Genomic DNA, 20,989 nt, shown 5'->3' with positions numbered 1-20,989 from the left:
TGGTGTTAAATGTTAAAAAGGAGATGAGCATGATCTCACAGGCACCTATAATCTAAGCACTCAAGAGGCTGAGACAGGAGGACAACAGGGTTGAGGCTTGTCTGGGCTTGTATGTAGAAAGATTCTGTCTTGGAAAAAAAGATGTATAAAAGGAAATCCTCCATCCCCAAAAAATCCTTTAGCAATCTCAAGCCAGACTGAGTTTACAGTTCAAGTATGAAGAGTATGACTGATTTTATGTTCATTAGTGTGTTACTGGGATGAATACAGACAATGGCTTGATAACAAGAGCTGTCCTCAGAAATGGTACTTATTTCCAGTGTTTTAAACTACTTAACTTCAAACTCCTATCTAGCAACTTCAGCAGTCTGACCTTTGAAAATGAAACTCATAATATTTGAGTTGTCTCCTTGTCTTCCCTATGCACTGAGTCTTGACACTAGTAACGGCTTTATTGGCAGCAGCTGCCATGTAACATCCTAATGGAATTCACTGAAAGTTCTAGAAGCAATCCATTAGCTTGGATGCAGAAAAGAAAAAGCACAGGAAAAGGAGTGGAGTTCAAAATAAAGTGATGATTATTAATACCAACAATATTTTCTACTTAAAAAAAGAAATCTTACATCCCAAGTATGACATGTCATTTTTTTGACAAGCTCTAACTGATTATATATATATATATATATATATATATATATATATATATATATATATATCAGTATTTAAACCCACACCAATTTATAGCAATCTCTTATCCACTCAAGTGTTACTCTAAGATTGATTTTCTCCCCCTAATGGAAGTCATACAGAAACTACACAGAACTCTGCTGTCTACTAAGGCTGTGTATACCCATGGCATACACTCCCATCATGCACTGCTGCAGCAAATCTCCCGGGACCCTTTTGGTGTTACGGATCTACTCCATGGACAACAGTGAAACATGCAAAACTACAAGTTAGTAGCTTTAAGTCAAAGATTCTTAACTTTCCAAACTTAGAATTAAAATTTCAAATACACCCAAGCAAAGGTGAAAGTCAGTAAAACACACTCTGGTGCACATCTGAGAGGTGAGTTCATTTTAAATGGCTGTGATTTGATACCTCCTTCATCCGATGGTCTTGTTACCTCACTGCAGCATGAAAAGCTAGGGTAGAGCTCGGAGATTTCTGACTTGTCATCTCCCAGACCTGTACCAAAAGTGCTGCTGGAGTGAGAGCGAGACAGGTGTCTTTGGTACTGACTCGCCTTTTCTACATCAGAGGGAGAATATTCAGATGCATGAATGAGTGGCTTAAACAACAGACAAAGCTTCACAAGAAAGCAAAAACAATCCTTGATTAAATAATCATCCCTAATCTCTGCTATTCTAAAGGTCTAGTCAACCAACCCCAGACTTAGCAGGAACAGCATCACATCCATACAGGACCTAAAAGACATTTCTTCTCATTTAAACTCTTGGGTCCAATTGTTTGTTTGTTTTCAGAGACATAAGGGATAGGAGATGGACAATAGCAAACATTAGAAAAGAAAAAAGAAATCTTTAAAAGTGAACATCTGCTTTAAATACTTGCTTTCAAGTAGCCCTGGGTATCTGATACTTGTAATTTGCTTCTTTTGAGATGATCAAATTAGACAGTAATTTTCAGACTGTATTTGCTAAACATGGCTTAAAAGTCTAAATGTTTAGTCATGCTGTACCTATACCAAATCATTCATTTTCCCCTTTTCATGACAGACACGTCAGCCAAGCTAGGAGTCAAACAAGCCTCCATGGGAACTACCCATTTTATATTGTATAAAAATTCAGAGATAAATGCTAAATATCTGAAGGTTTAATTGGAAAGCATGCATGATGCTGTAGATAAGCCTTGCTGTTGTTCTATGTATAATTTTGGAAACCTGACTCTAAAATACTATAATACTGTATTTCACGAAACAAATCTCCTTTTTTCTGTCTCAGGAGCTCTTTACAATCCAAATAACTAGATCTCCTGTCCCAGAAAGCCTATAGAATCATATTTACCAATGAAAGGCAAATATAAGTATGCTCTAGACACCATTTTAAATGCATCTAGGACAAACTAATATAGGATTTATTTCCAAGTTCCTTTGTAAGTTTTGCTTTCATAAATAACTAATGTCGTTTTAAAGTGACATAGCACATTTCTTGGGTTTTCTGAATTCTCAGCTTTCAATTTCCACTTCATGGGTGCCACAGTGAAATTCTGTAATTCATCATCATTAACTTTCATTACCAAACCCAGGGAGACAGACAGGAACTCAAACAATACCAGAGAGCATATGGAGACTTCTAGACTGAATATTGTCCTCCAGGGGGTCAATGTCGAAGATGGAGCCAGGATCTGTGCGCCACACTTTGAGGTCTTTCACCAAAAGGAAGAAACCAAGAGATCAAGAGGGAACTTTGAAAAGCCAGCATGGAGATCAGTCAAGCAAAGGCAGCATGTTACAAGTGGCCCAGTGCACTTCAGAGCCCAGAGAATGGGGGGAGGGGTCCCCACTTTCATATGTGGCTGCCAAAGAAAGTTTGTCATCAAATTTGATCAGCCTAGTTTCTTTGCTGCCCAGCGCGGGAGCCTCCATGAAGCACCTATGACTCAACCCAAGGCAGGTTCACAGATGGCTGCCATATTCAGTCCTACAGCATCCCCAAAGCCCAGCGCTTCTGTGCTCCACCCAAGAACAGTCAACATCTGCTTGAAATTCCCACCTACGGACACCAGCGTATTCATGGGAAATGACAGAAATGGTTTTGTTTAAAACTCTTCTCTCCCTGTAACGGGAAAGATCTCTGGGAATGTAGACAGTAGCAGGTTCAGGTTTCATTCCAAGACTGGAATCTATGGGAACAAATAAAGCCATATAGGACACATTCACCACCAATGCTGTAGAAAGGATTCCAACAAGGAACCATGAGGGATGGTGCGCGGAGGCATGAGCAAACGTGGTTTCTGCCCTCAGTGGACCATCAATTAGTTTACTTCTGTGGTCAGTTAGCACACTACGGCCATAGTTTATTTCCGAAGTGTCCCCTTCACTAGTCTGTGACATTATTCAAAGTTGTAGAAACTTGAAGAGGTGATCACTGGTGAGAGAAAGTTAGGAAACTGGGGAGTTCCCTTTAAGAAGATCTTGGGAAAGCCCACCCAAGTCTCCATTGCTTCCCTGCCCTGCACTACCCTGCCCTGCACTGCCCTGCACTGTACTGCACTGCCCTGCATTGCACTGCCCTGCCCTGCCCTGCATTGCACTGCCCTGCCCTGCCCTGCCCTGCACTGCCCTGCCCTGCCCTACCCTGCACTGCCCTGCCCTGCCCTGCACTGCCCTGCACTGCCCTGCACTGCCCTGCCCTGCCCTGCACTGCCCTGCCCTGCCCTACCCTGCACTGCCCTGCCCTGCACTGCCCTGCACTGCCCTGCCCTGCCCTGCCCTGCCCTGCACTGCCCTGCCCTGCACTGCCCTGCACTGCACTGCACTGCCCTGCCCTGCCCTGCACTGCACTGCCCTGCACTGCACTGCACTGCACTGCCCTGCACTGCCCTGCCCTGCCCTGCCCTGCCCTGCCCTGCACTGCCCTGCCCTGCCCTACCCTGCACTGCCCTGCCCTGCACTGCACTGCACTGCACTGCCCTGCACTGCACTGCCCTGCCCTGCCCTGCCCTGCACTGCACTGCACTGCCACAGATCCAAAGCAATAGAGACAAGCGTCAATGGGCTAAAACCTCAAGCTGTCAGCCAAATCAACACATTCCTCTTTTAAGTTGATTTCTCAAGTGTTTTGTCACCATGACAGATACCTGACTAACAAACATGGAGGGAGGGCACTGTGCCTTTCTTTTACTGTAGCTGCAGGCAAACTTCAAATTTAATAATTTCTGAATGTATCTGTTGTCACCATGGCTGGACCTAAGAGAGCTATGCAGTGATAAACTACTGGGAAATAAGTACCCAGTTATGGGAGAAATGAGGTGAGATTAAAATAACATAATCAGTGAACTAAAAGCAAAGACTTTCTTATCACTTATACACTGTGGAGTATATGCCAAACATATATGTTCTCTGCTATGACCTAACTCATTTAAGCATCATCTCTACTAAACTTCTGCTATTATCATTTCATAGGTAAGGAACCTGAGGCTCAGATGGATTGAGTAGCTCTGCCAAGTTCATCCAACTTGTAAGCAGCAGAGCCCCACAATAAAAATAGGACCAGCACCAACTGTCTTGGTCCACATTGACTAGCAAATCTATGAACTTGTATGCATGATGTAGACCCTGGCTCACTGGGAAGTTTACTGTTGGTTAAATGTATTTCATGTTATGATTTCATAAGCAAGCCTTCATGGAAACTTCATGGAAGAAAGAAACTGACTCCTAGATTGCCCACTGAATAAATCATTTTTAGTTACAAATCTATATTAAAAAATAATGATAACTGCTATTGAAAATACTATAAATACTAACTCTTAAGAGCCCTGTCTAGACAGTTTTATCGTTTTTAGCAATGATTTCACTGTCATTCCTAGTCCCTGGTCTTTGTAAGACCCCAGGGTGAGATGAATCACACCACTCTGTCTTAAGAGTTATTAGCACAAATCAATGAAACTCTCTACTTCTGCATTACTTTTACTGAAAACATCACAATTTGTCCATCCATCTTACTATGACCCCTCTAAGTAATCAACCTGGGAAAATGAGTAAAGCTATCAATAGTCTACAAATAGGTCTTGAGTGCTTCTGTAGAAAATACTCTGTTTCCCTTTGGTAATGATCCAAGGCACTCAGGTCTCTCACGTCAGCACTCTGGCTTTAGACTAAAATGTTACTCTGTCAAATGCACGCTTCTCCACCCAACCCACCTCTCCATGCCCTTTCACTGCTATGACTCTCAAGCAGAAGCTCTTCCCCTTGAAGAGGAAAGTAATCTAACAGTGAGCTTACTGAGAAGTATATACAAGGCTGCCACAACCTCTCTGACTGTGAGGGCTTGGATTGTCCATTTGACAGAATCTAAAGCCTCCGTGGAGATAATCTCCGGGCACACTTGTGAGGAATTAGCTTGATTACATTAATTAAGGTGGGAAGACATATCGTAAATTCAGGTGGCACCATTCTATGAGTTGTGGCCCTGGAGTGCATGAAAGGGAGAAAGGGAGCTGAGCACAACTATTCACCACTCACAGCTTCCTAGCCACAGATGCAATGTGACTGGCTGCCACAAGCTGCTCCCACCATAACTTCGAGGATAGACTGTGCCCTCGAACTGTGAGCCAAAATAAATCCTTCCTTAAGTTTTGTGTGTGTGTGTGTGTGTGTGTGTGTGTGTGTGTGTGTGTGTGTGATCACAGCAATGGTAAAAGTAACTACACAGTGAGCAACAGAGCAAACATAAAAATTCAGAGGCTAAGTGCCTCACAGGGAACAAGACTCAGAGTTTTGATCTATACTGAGACATGATAATTTTCCTTTCCAGCCTGCTTATACTTCAGTCTGATTTCTGCTGCTATCTCAAGCCACATTCCCTAGGATTTCCCTGAACTGAATGTAAGAAAAAGACACAATAAAGAGAGGTCCCCTTTCTAAATAATTGGGCTTTCTGGTGGCCCTCATATATCCTAGTTCAGAAGCACTATTCAAAAATACAAATGATTCACGTTCCAGAATACCATCAGATTCTCTGTTTAATGACAAAAGAGCATAAAGGAGAAATGACTATTCTGTCTCCCATGTACATGATGTCTAGAGTGGAACACTTTCACCAAGCTAGGACACAAGCTAAAGGAAGCAGAATGTTCAACCATTATAATCACTCCTCTCTGGGATGATGCTGTTTAACAAGGTGATATTAAACAGAACTTTGAAGAATAAAAAGTACTGGCAATGCTATTTTCTGAATTCTCTGGATCAGCATGGTACCAAAGCGTTCTACCTGTGATCTAGTTGGAATTTATATAAAACCCGTGAGGTAAGTTGAATACAGAAGCTAGTTCTAGACCAGGCACAGTCTTTTGACCATTTATACTCATGAGAGGACTACACGCTTACCAACGATGATCCCAGGTCTCCGATCCATCTCCACAACATGTGGCTGAACACCTTTATAGGCAGCATCGCTCACAACCTGGGTGTTCTTCCTCGCCCTCTCCATCACAGGGTCGTCCACAACAGGAGTGAAGCCTCTCCCCTTTGTCTTCTCGAAATCTTCATGATACTTGACCTGAAAAAGAAAAAGGATTATTAATTCAAACTGAAATTCCTGACTGTCTCACACAACTTTTACAGAATGAGAGATCACATAAAGTGCATCTGCGTTACTACATGTAATAAATATAACATAGTATGATATGTTTTGCCCAAATCTTCCAAAAACAATGTCAGAAATGAAGCGCCAATAACTTCATATTTCTAGACACTAAAAATAGCATCTCCTTTAAATGATATGTAAACCTATATATTAGTAAGGTATAAAAGACAAGTGCTCTAAAACATTAGTTGCTTCCTAAAACACACAATTTGACGACAAATTGATTTCCTTTCACCTGCAATATGCAATAATGATAAGTTATTTGAGCATAATTCTTCAAGATGACAATACTATTTAAAATTAGATTAATAGTGTTATATATTATATAAAATTTTCATATATAATTATGAAAATTGTGCATATTATAAAACATACATTCTTTTCATGTTCTGAAATTCAAAAAGAGCAATAATTGTAACATTCTGAAATTACACTAGCTTAAACTAAACACTTTAAATGGGTAAACTTCATGGTTAAAAAATGACATAAAATTGCTTTTGAAATACTCAAAAATATTCTTTATAATATGCAAATATGCCAAAATATGTCTTAAAATTAAGTAAAAAACAAAGTCTAGGTAGATATCATTCACAAATGTATTTATAGTAATCAAGTTAGAAATAAAAACACACCAAAAATCATTGTGGGAAAATTATTTTATTAGAATAAATATTTTCATTACATTTCAGTGTAATTATAATGCCTTGCCCCAAGGGCTCATTCACATTCTCATGCTTTGTTAGTTGTCCAGATTAATGCGAACTAATGCCACTCAAACACAGGTCTTGCCATTCCTTAGTATGTTTTAGTCATGAAGACAATGATCTGTTGCCTCCTACCATGGAAACATGGTTTTGTGCTTCTTTAACATGTCTCAAAGCAGGTGTATCTAAGATCATACATGGTCTACCTTTCATTTGTTTGTGGTCTTGTGTGTATTTCACCTGCAAAAGAAACAGCAGACATCCATATAACTGGAAAACTATAATCTAAAAACTGCATAACATTTTAAAGCTTTTCAAATGGGTGAGTGATGGGCAACCTACTCAAAATTACTTCCCAGATATCTTTTCTTTCAGTGGATTACATTCTGTTCCAGAATAGTCACTTAAAATTACACTCTTGAAGATTTCCCTTAAAAGTATTGTATGAAAGACTTAAGTCTGTCAACAAGAAACAAATAGGTGCCTAACCGTCAGTAATAACCACCAGTGGAACCACTTAGCACATTTAAACAGGGCAAATAAAACATGAAATAGAGACTGATCGTGGTTTCTGTTGCTAAGCAATTTTCTTTTCTTAGAGTGCTGAGGGAAGCACATGAGACCTCTTCTGGTTTCCTTGATGTTTTCCCTCCCTAGAGAATGAGGAACAACCAGGAACAGATCTGTGTTCTCTTCTGAGCAGCTACAGCTTAAAGACTATTGATGCTGAATATGCCCAATCTCTCTAGGCAGAAATGCTATGAGAGAATTGTCAATTATGAATCCCATATGTTGACCCCCCCAGACATGGAGAACCACCAGGTGTGCTGTGAACAGGGCTTGATACTCATATCTGTGGGTATTTCATGGATTCCTGCCATGGAGCCCTGGAGCCCTGGAATTTACTAAAGTGATGCATACTTACCATGGACCATTTTCCTGAGTGACTGATATAAGAAATGCACTAAACTTGTTATCTTCTGAATTCTTATTTTGAATTACTTATTTTGAAATTTGTTTTTATAGAAAGCATTTAATAACTCATGTTCAGTAAAATACATAAGTAAAATGACAATTATTTTTAACTTATACATCAAAGACTTGGTCAATTTCAAAGATACTGGCTATAATAACATGAGTTATAGCTTAAATAAACTATAGATGTAATGATCAGTCACATCTGGGAATATTAATGAGGGACTGCACGATACTGTAGATGTATATAGTGAGAGCTTTTGGAATTCATCTGCAGTAGTATATGTGTTTATTGGAAATATATTTTATTCATAAGACAATAAACAATACAAGTAAATTGTAAAGGATACATCCTTTGTGATGGTTCAAAATGAATTAAAACCACTTGCCGAGCTAATATTTTCTTGATTCCTCTTCACTCTTTCCATTTCAGGAGTGACGCTGAGAGCTGTAGCCCTTCCCAGTTGACCTTTATAATAAACCTACCATTTCATAGAAGGAAAACAGAAGATTGTGAATCAGTTCAACCAAAAAAGAATCACGTCATATTTAATTTTAAAGGGCTAGCCAAGGACTGGAACTCATTAAAACAAAGGCGAAAGGGAGGCGAGGGAGGAGGGGACTTAAAATGCTTTCATCTTCAAGCATCTATTTCATTTTGGCATAGCAGTGTACCTCTTCTCAATCACTGTGGATAGGCTCAAATATATCACCAGTAAGCCTGAAGTGAGCCTTTAATCACAGATGGGTATGAGAAGAAATGCTTTGTGGATATTACAAGTCTTGTTTGAATAGAATGGTATTGCATAGCTGTGTTTTCTCAGAAATTAACTACAACAGAGCCTTGAAGGGATGTATTTTCCAGGTGGCCATGGCAAACTATGTAAAGACATCATGCTTCCCTCTATTCCATTCCTCCTTTTTACTAACCACATGCCTTCTTTAGAATAATACAGTCACATCAAGTATGAGTGGGAAGAAATGAACCTACTCCTCCAAAAGATAGCTCTTAGGAAAAGAATCAAATGACAATCTACCTTTGACTCATAAATTGGTCAAATGGCTTTATGATTTTGAGGCATAAAAGATTTCTTTGAAGATTAATAGATTTCTGAACTTCCTCTTCCAAGGCGCCCACTCTGTATGTTAATGACTTCCTAAAAGGATGCTCTCAGTGAACTGTGGGTGGGTTATGTAAACAGAGGGATCTAGAGTAGTCCACCAGTCTGAGTGAAAACACTGCCTTGGGTCAAGTGCCTATTAATTGGTCCATTTCACACAATATATCCAGTCAACCACACATACTTCACCGTTCTCCCCCAGAAACACAGTAATAATCAACATGAGTGAAAAAAAGGGTCAGGAGGGGCCTGACAAACAAGAACTCAGGCAGGTAGGAAACAGAGCAAAGTAGACTGCAGGACCAAGATGCCAGAAACTACCCCAGCCTTTGTATGGGAACCAGAGCAATCACCCAGCATGAAAATAAGTTGAGGAGACTATGCCACAAATTACAGGACAGTCATCATAATCCAGCACTGCAAACTGCGCAGCACCCACCACCCTGACCCTGCCCTCTGAAGAAGCTGCTAGTCAAGGGAGACTATCAACTCAGATAGGAAATCTCTCTAATACAGTGCTTCTCAACCTTTCTAATGCTGTTACCCTTTAATACAGTTTCTCACGCCATAGTGACCCCCAAACATAAAATTATTTTGTTGGTACTTCATAGTTTTGCTATTGTTATGAATCATAATGTGAATATCTGATAGGTGACCCCTGTGGGGATCACAACCCACAGGTTGAGAACCTCTGCTGTAATATGATTCCTTCATCTGCATATTGACACATTTGATATCATTAAATACAAATGATAAATACTGAGATGTTCACACATTGCTGATATTCTTCTGGTTTTCTTTCACTCTCTTCAACTCTGGTAGATCTGGAATGGAAGTTGCCTGTTTTAGCTCTTCTTTGTATTTGACCTATAGAGGATAGATAAGACTTTTAATAGGCAGTATAAAGGGCTCCACGATGTGAGCACAGGAGCTGGGGCTCAAATCCACTCTTGATTTTACCACAGTGGCTTCCCCTTGACTGAACTCAACTGATGAAGTGTTGATTCTGCTGCCTAAAAGGGGATCTTCAATAAGCAGCCTATTTCATGTCAAAGCTAAATACAGACTCTACAAAGAACAGAAATGGAAATAGGGAACACCCTTCAAAAGAAAGACAAGAAAGATGCCATGACTATAAACCAGAATGAAGGCCCCAGAACAAGCTGGGAAAGTGCTTCAGTCTGCTTGTGGCCCCCGAGGTTCCACCATTAAAAGTCCCTGACTTCTTCCTCCAACTTCAGAGGTATTAAAGATAAACTATATTGACCTTGATTTTCCTCCTCCACCTGAGAGAACTTACTCTTACGTTTTTCAAGTCTTTCAAAAAGCCAGTTTTGCAAGAAAGGTTATTTTCGCTCTTGAGGAAAGTTCTCAAAAAGGGTTGATAAAAGGTAAAAGGTAACTACTTGTGGTTACTATAAAGAGATTTCTAAATTTCAGGAGACCTGAGTTCAAGTTTCAGCTCTGTCCTTACTTGCCATGGATCCTTGGCATGGTCTCTGACTCCTCAAAATTCAGTTTTCCACATCCACCAGTCAAAGAAATGAATAATACTGAGCTCAGATGTTCACATATAATATTAAAAGAGGGGCTAGCACAGAGCAGAGGTTCCTCTCAATTGGTAAGTAGGGCCGCTTTATTAAAACGGATTATTAAATGGCTGGCTAATGTCTTCCATTTCATTTATAAGGTGCCTTGCCTTGGCAGTAACAATGTAGTGCCCATCAAGCCAATCTTCTCTTGCTCTGTCTCTAATACTGTTTTCCCCTTCAATACATAAGCCTCTCTACTTCCCAGCTTCTTACTGAGGTGTAGCTTTAGAGATTTAGTAGTAAGCTAAAAGGCTCTTGTGGATCCTTGTGACCCAGTGACCTGTATGACAAAGCCTGGGTCCTTCATGAAGACCTCTTGAGTAAGTAAGCATGATGCCAACTTCCTGACTCACATAAGAGTCATACTTCATGCCCTTTAATGTGTTAATGTGTGAAAGCTTGCCCAAAGGCACAGAGTGTGTTTTTAAAAAGAAAACTACATCATGTTAGATAAAACATAAAAGAAAACAGAATGACTTGCCGCACTCAGCTGCTCCTGGTTCCTCTTCACCCTTTCTATTTCTGGAGTCATGGTTACTGGAGTGGCCTTATAGTTTTGCTCTTTATACTGGAGCTGGGGAACAAAGCATAAGACAGTTCGGAATCATGGGAAACAAATGTGTACCACTGAAACACATTAAAGGAAATCTCACATGAAACAGATTATTAATATTTTATCTTTTCCTCCATGATACCATTTTAAATTATTTTTAAAATTTTTCATATAGTGTATTTTGATCATATGCTTCCCTTCTGCTAATGCAATTATTCCCCACCTCCCTACCTACCCAACTTCATGTCATTTTCCTTTAAAAAAAAGAAAAGAAACAGACAAAAAAAGCAATAAAACTAAAAATACCAAAACAAAATAAAACAAATGCACACAAAAAAATGAACAAACAAAAAACATGGAATCTGTCATGTTGGTCAGCTGCTTGTGGTCATGGGGTCTGGCCTACAGTGTGCTTGATATTCCATTAGACAAAGCTGATTTTCTCTTTCTCAGCAAGAATCAATTGGAAATAGCTTCTTGGGTAGCAGTAGGACTTTGTGTCCACTTCTTCCACATGTCATCTACTTGAGACCCTAGTCCCCAAAATTTTCCTTGTCAAATGTTCTAAATTATTCCTTTCATTGCTAATCTTTACACTATATAATTTATTGGTGACTTCCTGATTTTGATCTCATCAGTAATAAGGAATTGTCCCTTCTGTGAGTTCACCGATTCTTAACATTAAAGCAATGTTTACCAAATTACCATCTTTTAAAATGATTTACAATCAGCAACATTTAGTAATAAGTCATGTTAAATGTACAATAGACTCTTGCCATCACTGGAAGCATTGAGAACAAAGGTCACAAAAGTCCTATGCATGCACTTCAGTGACATACTGCCTCTACTAACCTTCCTCTCAGGAACCTCAGTTTCCCTCCTTACCAAGTTCTAATGTTGGAAGGCCTGGCATCTGACCTAACACTACAGAAGATGCCCTGACCTACTGCATAGAGATCTTCTTTCTTAGCTGAGGGCAGAAAAGGGAGATGACTTCACTATCCACAGTCAACTATCCCAACAATTCCACAACATCTCACGAAATAAAGGCGCATCAGACATAGAGAAAGGGATGGCATATCTGCTGAGAGATTCTGACAGCTGAGGTAAAGCTAGAAGAGGAAAATCCTTTTGCAAGGAGCTATACAGTGACAGTCAATGAATTTTCAGAGTTTAAATTCGGCCTTAGGGCTGTCCACAGACCTTGCTATTGAAATGCATGCTCTTATGAATGAATATAAAAATGAAAAAAAAATTGAGAATCCTGGAAAATAAATGGAAGTGGTTGGATTTCTTATGATGTACTCTCTCCCTAAGAAGTGACATTTCTTTGCACTGTTGCACCTAAGAGTTTGGGAAAGTTCTCAGGATGGGAATGATAGAGTTACAATGAGAAATGTTTCATGTAATCTTTATTGGTAGAAATATCATTCGTGATAGAGCTTGAACTAAAGATTTGTGGAGCTGCTTTGCTGATAGGAAGAAACTACAATTGCTAGTGAATGTAAACCCAGACATCAATTCAATGGGAGACACTTGTCCTGATTCTCCTATTCATCAATTTGACATGTGCTTTAAAGGCAATATCTCTTTAATACTCTAATCTCTGCTTTATAAGAAAGGAAATTTTATAGGTGAAAATCTATGAAGAGTATATAATAAATGAAGTCCACAGCTGGAATCAAACCTATCAGTACTCTAGGGTCCATGTTCCTCTCCACCACTTCAGTGTTAACTAATCATCCTGAATTCTGACACTGGCATGCATGACACACCATGTAAATTCTATGACATTGGCCGGGCAGTGGTGGTGCACGCCTTTAATCCCAGCACTTGGGAGGCAGAGGCAGGCGGATCTCTGTGAGTTCGAGGCCAGCCTGGACTACCAAGTGAGTTCCAGGAAAGGCGCAAAGCTACACAGAGAAACCCTATCTTGAAAAACAAAACAAAACAAAACAAAACAAAAAATTCTGTGACATTTATGCCATTATACACTTATTTTTCAAATGAAGTTAAGAGAGCATTGTGATGGACTATTAGCTGAAGAAGTGTTACATTTGTTTATACTGTGGAACATTTGTTTAATGATGCAAAAGATGTGTTGCATTCTTTATGCTGTATTTGTTTAACTCTGTGAAGCTGTGTTAGTTTGCCTGTCTAAAACACCTGATTGGTCTCATAAAGAGCTGAATGGCTGATAGTTAGGCAGGAGAGAGCAGATAGGTGGGGCTGACATGCAGGGAGAATAAATAGAAGAGCAAGAGAGGAGATCAAGGAGCGAGAGGAAGAGAAAGAGAGGACACCAGGGGCCAGCCACCCATCTACACAGCAAACCACAGAGTAAGAAGCAAAGAAAGGTATATAGAATAGAGAAAGATAAAAGCCCAGAAGCAAGAGTTAGATGGGATAATTTAAGAAAAGCTGGCTAGAAATAAGCCAAGCTAAGGCCAAGCATTCATAAGAAAGAATAAGATTCCGTTTATTTATTTGGGAGCTGGGTGACAGGCCCCCAAAGAGTCAAAAGAATAAAAACAACCAACTACAGAGTTTTGTTTCTATCATAAATAGAAGACTAACAACACATTTTTGGAAGATGGAGAAGGAGGAGGAGGAGGAGAAGTAGTAGTTGCTGAGTAAAACAACTTAATCACCAAATCAAAGACTGAGCAACCCTCGGGCTGTTGACAGATCCTTAAATGACCTATGAGCCACACTGTAGTGATTCTCCATACTACAGTCTTAGGCTTGACATTGCGGATCCCGTGCCACCATCACCTCCTGCCACCCTCCATCCCAAGTCCTCATCACTTCAGTCCCCTCCCCCGTGAATAGGCTTGGGTCCGGAAAATACTGGTTTTCCCTACCAAGAAGACCCTTCCTCACAAAAGCCACCTGAAATCATTCTTGAATCTCTAAGACAAGACTCCAGCGCTGTTCCTTCTCCAAGACTGTTCCTCTTGCCCCCCCCCGCCCCCCGTGACATACTATTCCTCCTCTGCATTTCCAGAACACTTCGCAAGAATTATGATTGCTTATGGTTAAAAAAGATAATACTTGTCAGATATTCAAAACAATCAGTAACTAGTCAGCAAATACAAATCACTGTGACAGTACGTAAGACAATACATAATAATAAAGTATGCCCTATTCCTCTTGAGACCTTGAGACTACCCACAGGCCCTGGTAGTCTTGTCTCACTTGCTGAATTCCCCTGAGAGCACAAACAGAGCAGATTTTCAGTTAAAAAAAATGCCCAAAAAGCACATAATGGAGGACACAAAGCAGTATGGAATGTTATCTCCACTTCCAAGGAATGACCCCACATAGTGGCATTCATTGTAGTGAGATTTCAACTGTGCAGGTGCTGTGCTCCCAATCATGTATGGTATTTCAATAACAGAGGGAAAAAAACACTTAAGGAAATATGATCACATTGCTGATGTTCTTCTGGTTTTCTTTAGCTCTCTTTAGCTCGGGAGGATCTGAAATGGCTGCTGCATGTTTAATTCCTCCTTTGTATTTCACCTGAATAATTTATTTTAAAATATGGTTAATTTATTCTACCCAAAGCTTAAAATAGTGAAGAATTCTTCTATTGTCACTGCTGTATAATTGAATTTTTGTTCCAATATTATGTTCTTTTCAGTAAGAAACAGTTTCTTATATTTTCTCATGCTTTCCGGGTTCTTTATCCTGAAGTGCCAAAAAATTCACATCTATCCATCACTATAGGGATCCTTTGGTTAATATAAATGAACATTGCTTATGACCAAAAGCTTTATAATTAAGCATATATACAAAATGTATTGGAAATTATCTTAACATTATGATTTATTATTTTCTAAGAAGCAGTTTTATTTATTAATGTGTTAATTAGAATTTAGCCTGAATTTAAAGGCAAAAATCAAATTGAATTAGCCTCAGAGTCTTGCAAATATTGTGGTCTGACTGAGAGCACACAGTAGTGGACTAGAACCAGAAAAAAAGGGAATGTGGCTATTGTAAAAGAGAAAGGGAAGAGGCCCCTGTGTCTTCACATCCTCTGCCAGCTAGCGGCATCATCCTGGGGGCCTGGGAAATCTTTACACGTGGGGAGTAACTGGTTCAGCTGGGAGTTGCAGACTAGAATTATAGGCACCCTGGTTCTGATTTCCTGGTCAGGCACCAAGAGGTAAACACTCCCCTGCCATGCAGTAGCCCACAGTCAAGTGTTGCCCACTGTGATGAACTGTAGTCCCTTAACCATGAGCCAACATGGTCTTTCCTCCTTTAAGTGGCTTCTTGTCAGGTGTTTGGTTACACCATGGAAAGAAGTTACTAACACACCCTGCATCCTGACATTCATTCCATTCACGAATTTCCCCTTCAGGTAGATCTATTTAGAGGAAAATAAATTGGAAAAATGATCATACATGGGGCAAGAAAACAAACTAGCAATGTCTTCCATTCCAGGTGGCATTTTATAACTAAAATTCACAGAACACTAGACTCTCAGCAAAGAGAACCTACCTATGTAAGAATGGGAAATGCACACTGAAATTTAGCAAATTTAGCAAAGATTTAAATCTACAACAAATAGGTTTTAGCAATCCCTCAGTAATGCTTAAAGCTGAAATCTAGGCTGGCATAGAGCACTAGTCCCTCGAAGTCTCAGATATCATCTGTCTTAGTATCTGTGAATTTAACATGAGTAAAGAGGCCAGTCTCAACTCAGACCCAAAATAGTTAAATGGAAAGTTCACTGAGACAGGTTTCCTCTAAATGAAATTCAAAAACAGATCTTAGCACAGAAAGCTAATAGCAAAAAGGCTTGTCCTCAGAGGTGGAAAATGTCGGGATGTTTAAAGGTTAGCCAATCACCTCCTGGTTTGACAGATCGGGCTAATCTTGAAAGGCCAAGTTTCCATTTGAATATTAAGTAGGGGGTCATGGCCCAACCTCAGAGACACAGAACTCCTCTGCATTTATTGTTTGCTAGAAAAGACTAGGGGGGAAAAGACAACATACTGTACTGTTTTATGTGATTTTATTAGGGTGAAAAGCCCAACACAACTAAAAATGAACATTTTTTGTTTTTCAGGACACAATAAAAATAACACAGTCATTTCCCTGTAGGGGAATGACTAGACACCATACACACTATACAACATTTGTAGCTGATGACACTGCTGGGTGTATTTCAAACATTGTCATTGCAAAGTCAAGGAATGTAACATTTTACACATCCTTCCCAAACTAACTTCTCTGCCAGACTCAAGTGGCACCTGATTCAGATTCCCATTGAACAGACCAAATGTCATTCACTCTAATCCAGGCCTCAGCCTCCAGGTCCTCTCTCAAGATGCTGTCCTCAGGACAGGGCTTCCTTCATGGCACAAAGATACAACTGCACAATTTTATAATTTTGCATTAAAGTACACATCTCCTTGTCCATCCTGGAATTCCTTTTCCAAAAGAAACCACCACCTGGTCACATGCTCAGGACACCACCTAACTCTGAGTTAGCCCCAATATATGTCATGAAAACAGCTCTAGTTGGATGACTTAAAGGAATGTCCTGGAAGGTTGTGTCCCTGAGACTAGAAGTAAAGAGATGGATCAGGGAACAAACGTTAAGGAAAGAATCATTTTCACACCCACGGCAAAAAACTAAATCTATGAAATGCACACAGATGAACCCCTCCTCCTGGAAGGACAGGAATTATTGTTGCTCATGCCAAGCAGTAAATGAGAGAAATTTCTCCTGTAGCATTAAACACTGATCCTGAGCTTCCCCAGAATCAAAAGCACCATTGGGTAAGATCTCTTTATAATTTATACTCAACTGATGTGTTTTTCTTTGCTGAGGAAGTAGAGGGGAAATAAGGCCAGAAAATAGAAATATGGGCACGGAGCTGTGTTTGGGAAAGGCTCAGAAATGTGATTGACACAGGATGAAATGAGTCAGTGCTACATTAAAAAACAAATCTGTACCACTTCAGCTACCAAATAAACATACTGAGCCCTTTGTTCATTTCATTGGGGTACAATTCCTTTGCTCCAAGAGTTGGGAAAATGTTCAAGGTATCCTTTCTCTGTAAAATTTAACACAGCTAAAATTCTGTTCCAAAAGATGAAACGTAATCCTAGATTTTATTAAAATGCCCCATGTCTTCTTTGCTCTGCTCTAAATGAAATGAAATGGAGCCTCAGAATGGGGGAGAACAAGGCTGCAGTTTTCATTCTGCAAGTTAGACCTTTGATGGCTGATGACATCACCTTTCAGGAAAGCGGAAGAATAAAAGATAAAAAGCAACCTACTGGGAAAAGAACTAAACACAGGCATGCAGCCCTTGTTTCTGGGAAAGGATAATTAGTGCTGTGGAGAACTTACTGAACTGATATTGTGCTGGGTTTTCTTCACTCGTTCAATCTCTGGAGTGTTCCTTAGGGCTGTGCCAGCCCCCACACCTTCCTTGTAAGACACCTTCGTAGTGGGGAAAGGAGAATAAGAACTATAAGGTTATTGGAATTCAAGTCCTAGGTCTGCCTGTTATGAAGCAAGACTATTTCTCAGGTTTTACAGTAGTGTGAATACTGGTTTTATTTATGAATAGCAATATTACATGAATCAAGGAAATAGTCCATTGTAATAATAAATGCCAACTTTGGTTTCTGATCTCATAACCTCTTAGCCCAGTTAATATTTGTTCTAATGAATGATGAGTACCTTAGCTGGGGGCAGGTTATTTGCCCTAAGAATATAAATTGGCAATCTATAGTTTCCTGCTTTAAATATAAACATATGGCAGGTCAGCCAAGGCTACACAGAGAAGCCCTGTCTCCAAAGACCAATATAGATAGATAGATAGATAGATAGATAGATAGATAGATAGATAGATAGATAGAGATTTTATAGATAGAGATTATATGGCATATGTGTATCTGAGAAAAATCAAAGCATGTGTTAGAGAAATTCACTCAGCAGTTAGCATTTAGCCCCAAACAAGGGAGGTTTCACAGCACTGCTAATCTTCCAAATACAAAAGTCCCTTATGGTCTCCTAAGAAAATATTCTATCACCAGTATCAGCCTTGACTCTTGTATTTTCCTCAACTTCCCCAACTTTGGTTTCTGATCTCATAACCTCTTGAATGTTATGGAGAGTTGAAAATCTCTCCACTCATGACATTTACCCCTTCCAAACACAAAGCAAAACAAAACCAAGCCGGGCGGTGGTGGCGCACGCCTTTAATCCCAGCACTTGGGAGGCAGAGCCAGGCGGATCTCTGTGAATTCGAGGCCAGCCTGGGCTACCAAGTGAGTTCCAGGAAAGGCGCAAAGCTACACAGAGAAACCCTGTCTCGAAAAACCAAAAAAAAAAAAAAAAAAAAAAAAAACAAAACCAAAAGTTCTCCACAGAAAAACAGTGGCCCTTGAAAGTCACACGAGGACAGAAAGATCCCCATTACCAACACTGGCTAATCCAATGGGCACCAAGGAGACTGGAAGAGTGATGTAAGACCTGAACTGGAAGAGATGAAAAGCAGGAATGTCCCAGGAGTCAGGAGCCCTGCTCAGACCCTTCCAGTGGGAATTTCCCATCTCTTGGCACAGCCTGGCCCTTCTTAGGGAGATCCCAGACTTACCAGACAGTATGTCTGTCCTGAGAGTGAGAGTCAGCCAATTAATTAGGAAATGGATAGTATTCCAGAGGTTCTCAAACTTAATGGCATTTGCCCTTTTGATTAGACATGTACTTCAGTACTAAAAGACTGAGCCAATTCTACATTATTGTATTTGACTGTATTTGATATTGTATTTGAAAATTCCATCACAAAATTCAAGTTTATACATTTATCTATTAGCAGAGGCCTACTTTCTTAACTGTACACAGGCAACTCCTGTTACTCAAAATAAAAGCAGGAAGTTTATGAATCGGTTTTAAACTAGGAAGTCTCTAGGTATGTTGTTTACACAGATTCAGTGAAAATCTGGAGGAAAGTCCCTTAATATGACTACTTTCATCTTCACAGTAAAATTAAGGTGGAAGATAACACTTTTATCAAGCTAAAAATCCAGTTAACACCTATCTTTTGTGGCCAACACAAAATTTGGATTCAGAATTCCAAAAATTGGGATTTGTGAGAATAATTTTTTTTATTTTGAAGAAATAAATTCATCTGAGAAAAAAATCAGATAGTGAGAGTAAAGACATCGTTATAAAATATAACATTTTAGAAGTGGAGGGGGTGTTGTTGGGATATATCTCAGTAGTAGCACATTTACCTAACATGAACAAGGTCCTGGATATAATCCCCAGAACTACAAGAGTAAACAAGCAAACAATTAATTCTAACTGTAAAAGAAATACAGATTGGGTATCCCTTGGACTGGAGGCCCTGATGTTGAGAGCACTGGCTCCTCTTCCAGAGGTCCTGAGTTCAACTCCCAGCAACCACATAGTAGCCCACAGCCATCTATAATGGGACCTGGTGCCCTCTTCTGGCACACAGGCAGAACACTGTATACATAATGAATAAATAAATCTTTTTTTTAAAAAAAAAAAAAAGTAGGCATCCCTAACCAAAATATCTGAAATTTGAACTTTCTGAGAGCCAACAAGTGGAAAGCTCCACACCTGGCTCCTGTGATGTGTTTCAGGCACAGCCCAAGTGCACTAAAAATAACACACAGAATTATCTCAGGCTATGCCTATAAAGGGTATATGAAGCACAAATGACTTTCATGTTTAGACCTACATCTTATCCCCACTATAACTTATTACACACATGCAAACATTCCAAAGTCCAAACAAAACCTGAAACTCATCTAGCCCCAAACTCTTCGTCCAGCAGGTACTCACATTGCTAATGTTTTGTTGCGTCATCTTGATTCTCTGAATTTCGGGAGTGTCTGCCACAGTGGAATAGTTAGAAAGCATTTTCTCAGCTTCATCTTTATACTTTTTCTAAAAATATAAAATTATCATAAATTGAAATCTCTATTGGAGGGAGGAGGGGATATGGTACCACATCCAGCTTTATCCTACCACATGACTATAATTTACAACTGAAGATTCAAAGTAGCTGCTGCCACCACCACTAAGATCGAGGATGTGAGTACACCACCTGTCACAGCACCCCACTGCTATGCAGGCTATCATACTCACCCCAGACCATTCAGAAACCTCAGAGAGATGGACCTCTACATCTCTCCTAAACTTGGGACAGCCTCTTCTATGTGCAAGCGAACTCAGTCCCTGCCCCAGTACCTCCAGCACTCCTGCGATGGCCCCACTTTCTACATCTACCTTGTTACAAGCTTTGTTTATTGCCTCTGATGAAGGTCTGTGTGGCTAAGGAAAACATGCTACGACTTTTGTAGTTAAAGTTATTAAACATCTCAAGTTCCTCCCCAGTAAATGAGCTACTGTACGCTCCTTTAATAAAACTTGGGTTTATCCTTCCTATGAGAACACATAATGTTATGATGTAATTGACATTGTTTCAATACCCAACACACATTCACGCATTCAGTCAATCCCACAAACAGATATCACTGTCAAGTGGGGAAACTGAGGCATCAACTAGTAAGCATGGGAAGTGAGACTCAACTCAGGCACTCTAGTTAGTGTGGGTAACCAAATGGCACAGAGCCACTTGCTAAGCAACGTGTTGAAAGGCAGCTGTCACTGCATCCTTCTTCCTCACTGGCTCATGTGTCCATTTGCCTGTTT

At 39.9% G+C, this 20,989-nt stretch overlaps 1 protein-coding gene across 15 annotated transcripts in view; it reads right to left on the bottom strand.

The window, feature by feature from the left end:
* Positions 1-20,989, bottom strand: part of Nebl (nebulette) — a 361,793-nt gene that overhangs the window by 27,367 nt on the left and 313,437 nt on the right. For 7 of the 15 annotated variants that reach the window (XM_076572681.1, XM_076572678.1, XM_076572684.1 and 4 more), the window contains 9 exons: positions 20,117-20,221; positions 17,645-17,737; positions 11,200-11,292; positions 9,901-9,993; positions 8,395-8,487; positions 7,166-7,270; positions 6,068-6,239; positions 2,293-2,385; positions 1,102-1,251 (listed from right to left, as the gene is read on the bottom strand). In XM_076572681.1, coding sequence (XP_076428796.1) covers positions 1,102-1,251; positions 2,293-2,385; positions 6,068-6,239; positions 7,166-7,270; positions 8,395-8,487; positions 9,901-9,993; positions 11,200-11,292; positions 17,645-17,737; positions 20,117-20,221 — 997 coding nt within the window. Of the gene's footprint in view, positions 1-1,101; positions 1,252-2,292; positions 2,386-6,067; positions 6,240-7,165; positions 7,271-8,394; positions 8,488-9,900; positions 9,994-11,199; positions 11,293-12,576; positions 12,580-14,703; positions 14,797-17,644; positions 17,738-20,116; positions 20,222-20,989 lie in introns of all 15 variants that reach the window. The other 8 variants (XM_076572682.1, XM_076572685.1, XM_076572688.1 and 5 more) reach the window with 7 other exon arrangements.

Source organism: Peromyscus maniculatus, chromosome 5 (assembly GCF_049852395.1).
Source record: "Peromyscus maniculatus bairdii isolate BWxNUB_F1_BW_parent chromosome 5, HU_Pman_BW_mat_3.1, whole genome shotgun sequence".
Lineage (NCBI taxonomy): Eukaryota > Metazoa > Chordata > Mammalia > Rodentia > Cricetidae > Peromyscus > Peromyscus maniculatus.
This window is presented reverse-complemented; position numbering and strand designations above follow the sequence as displayed.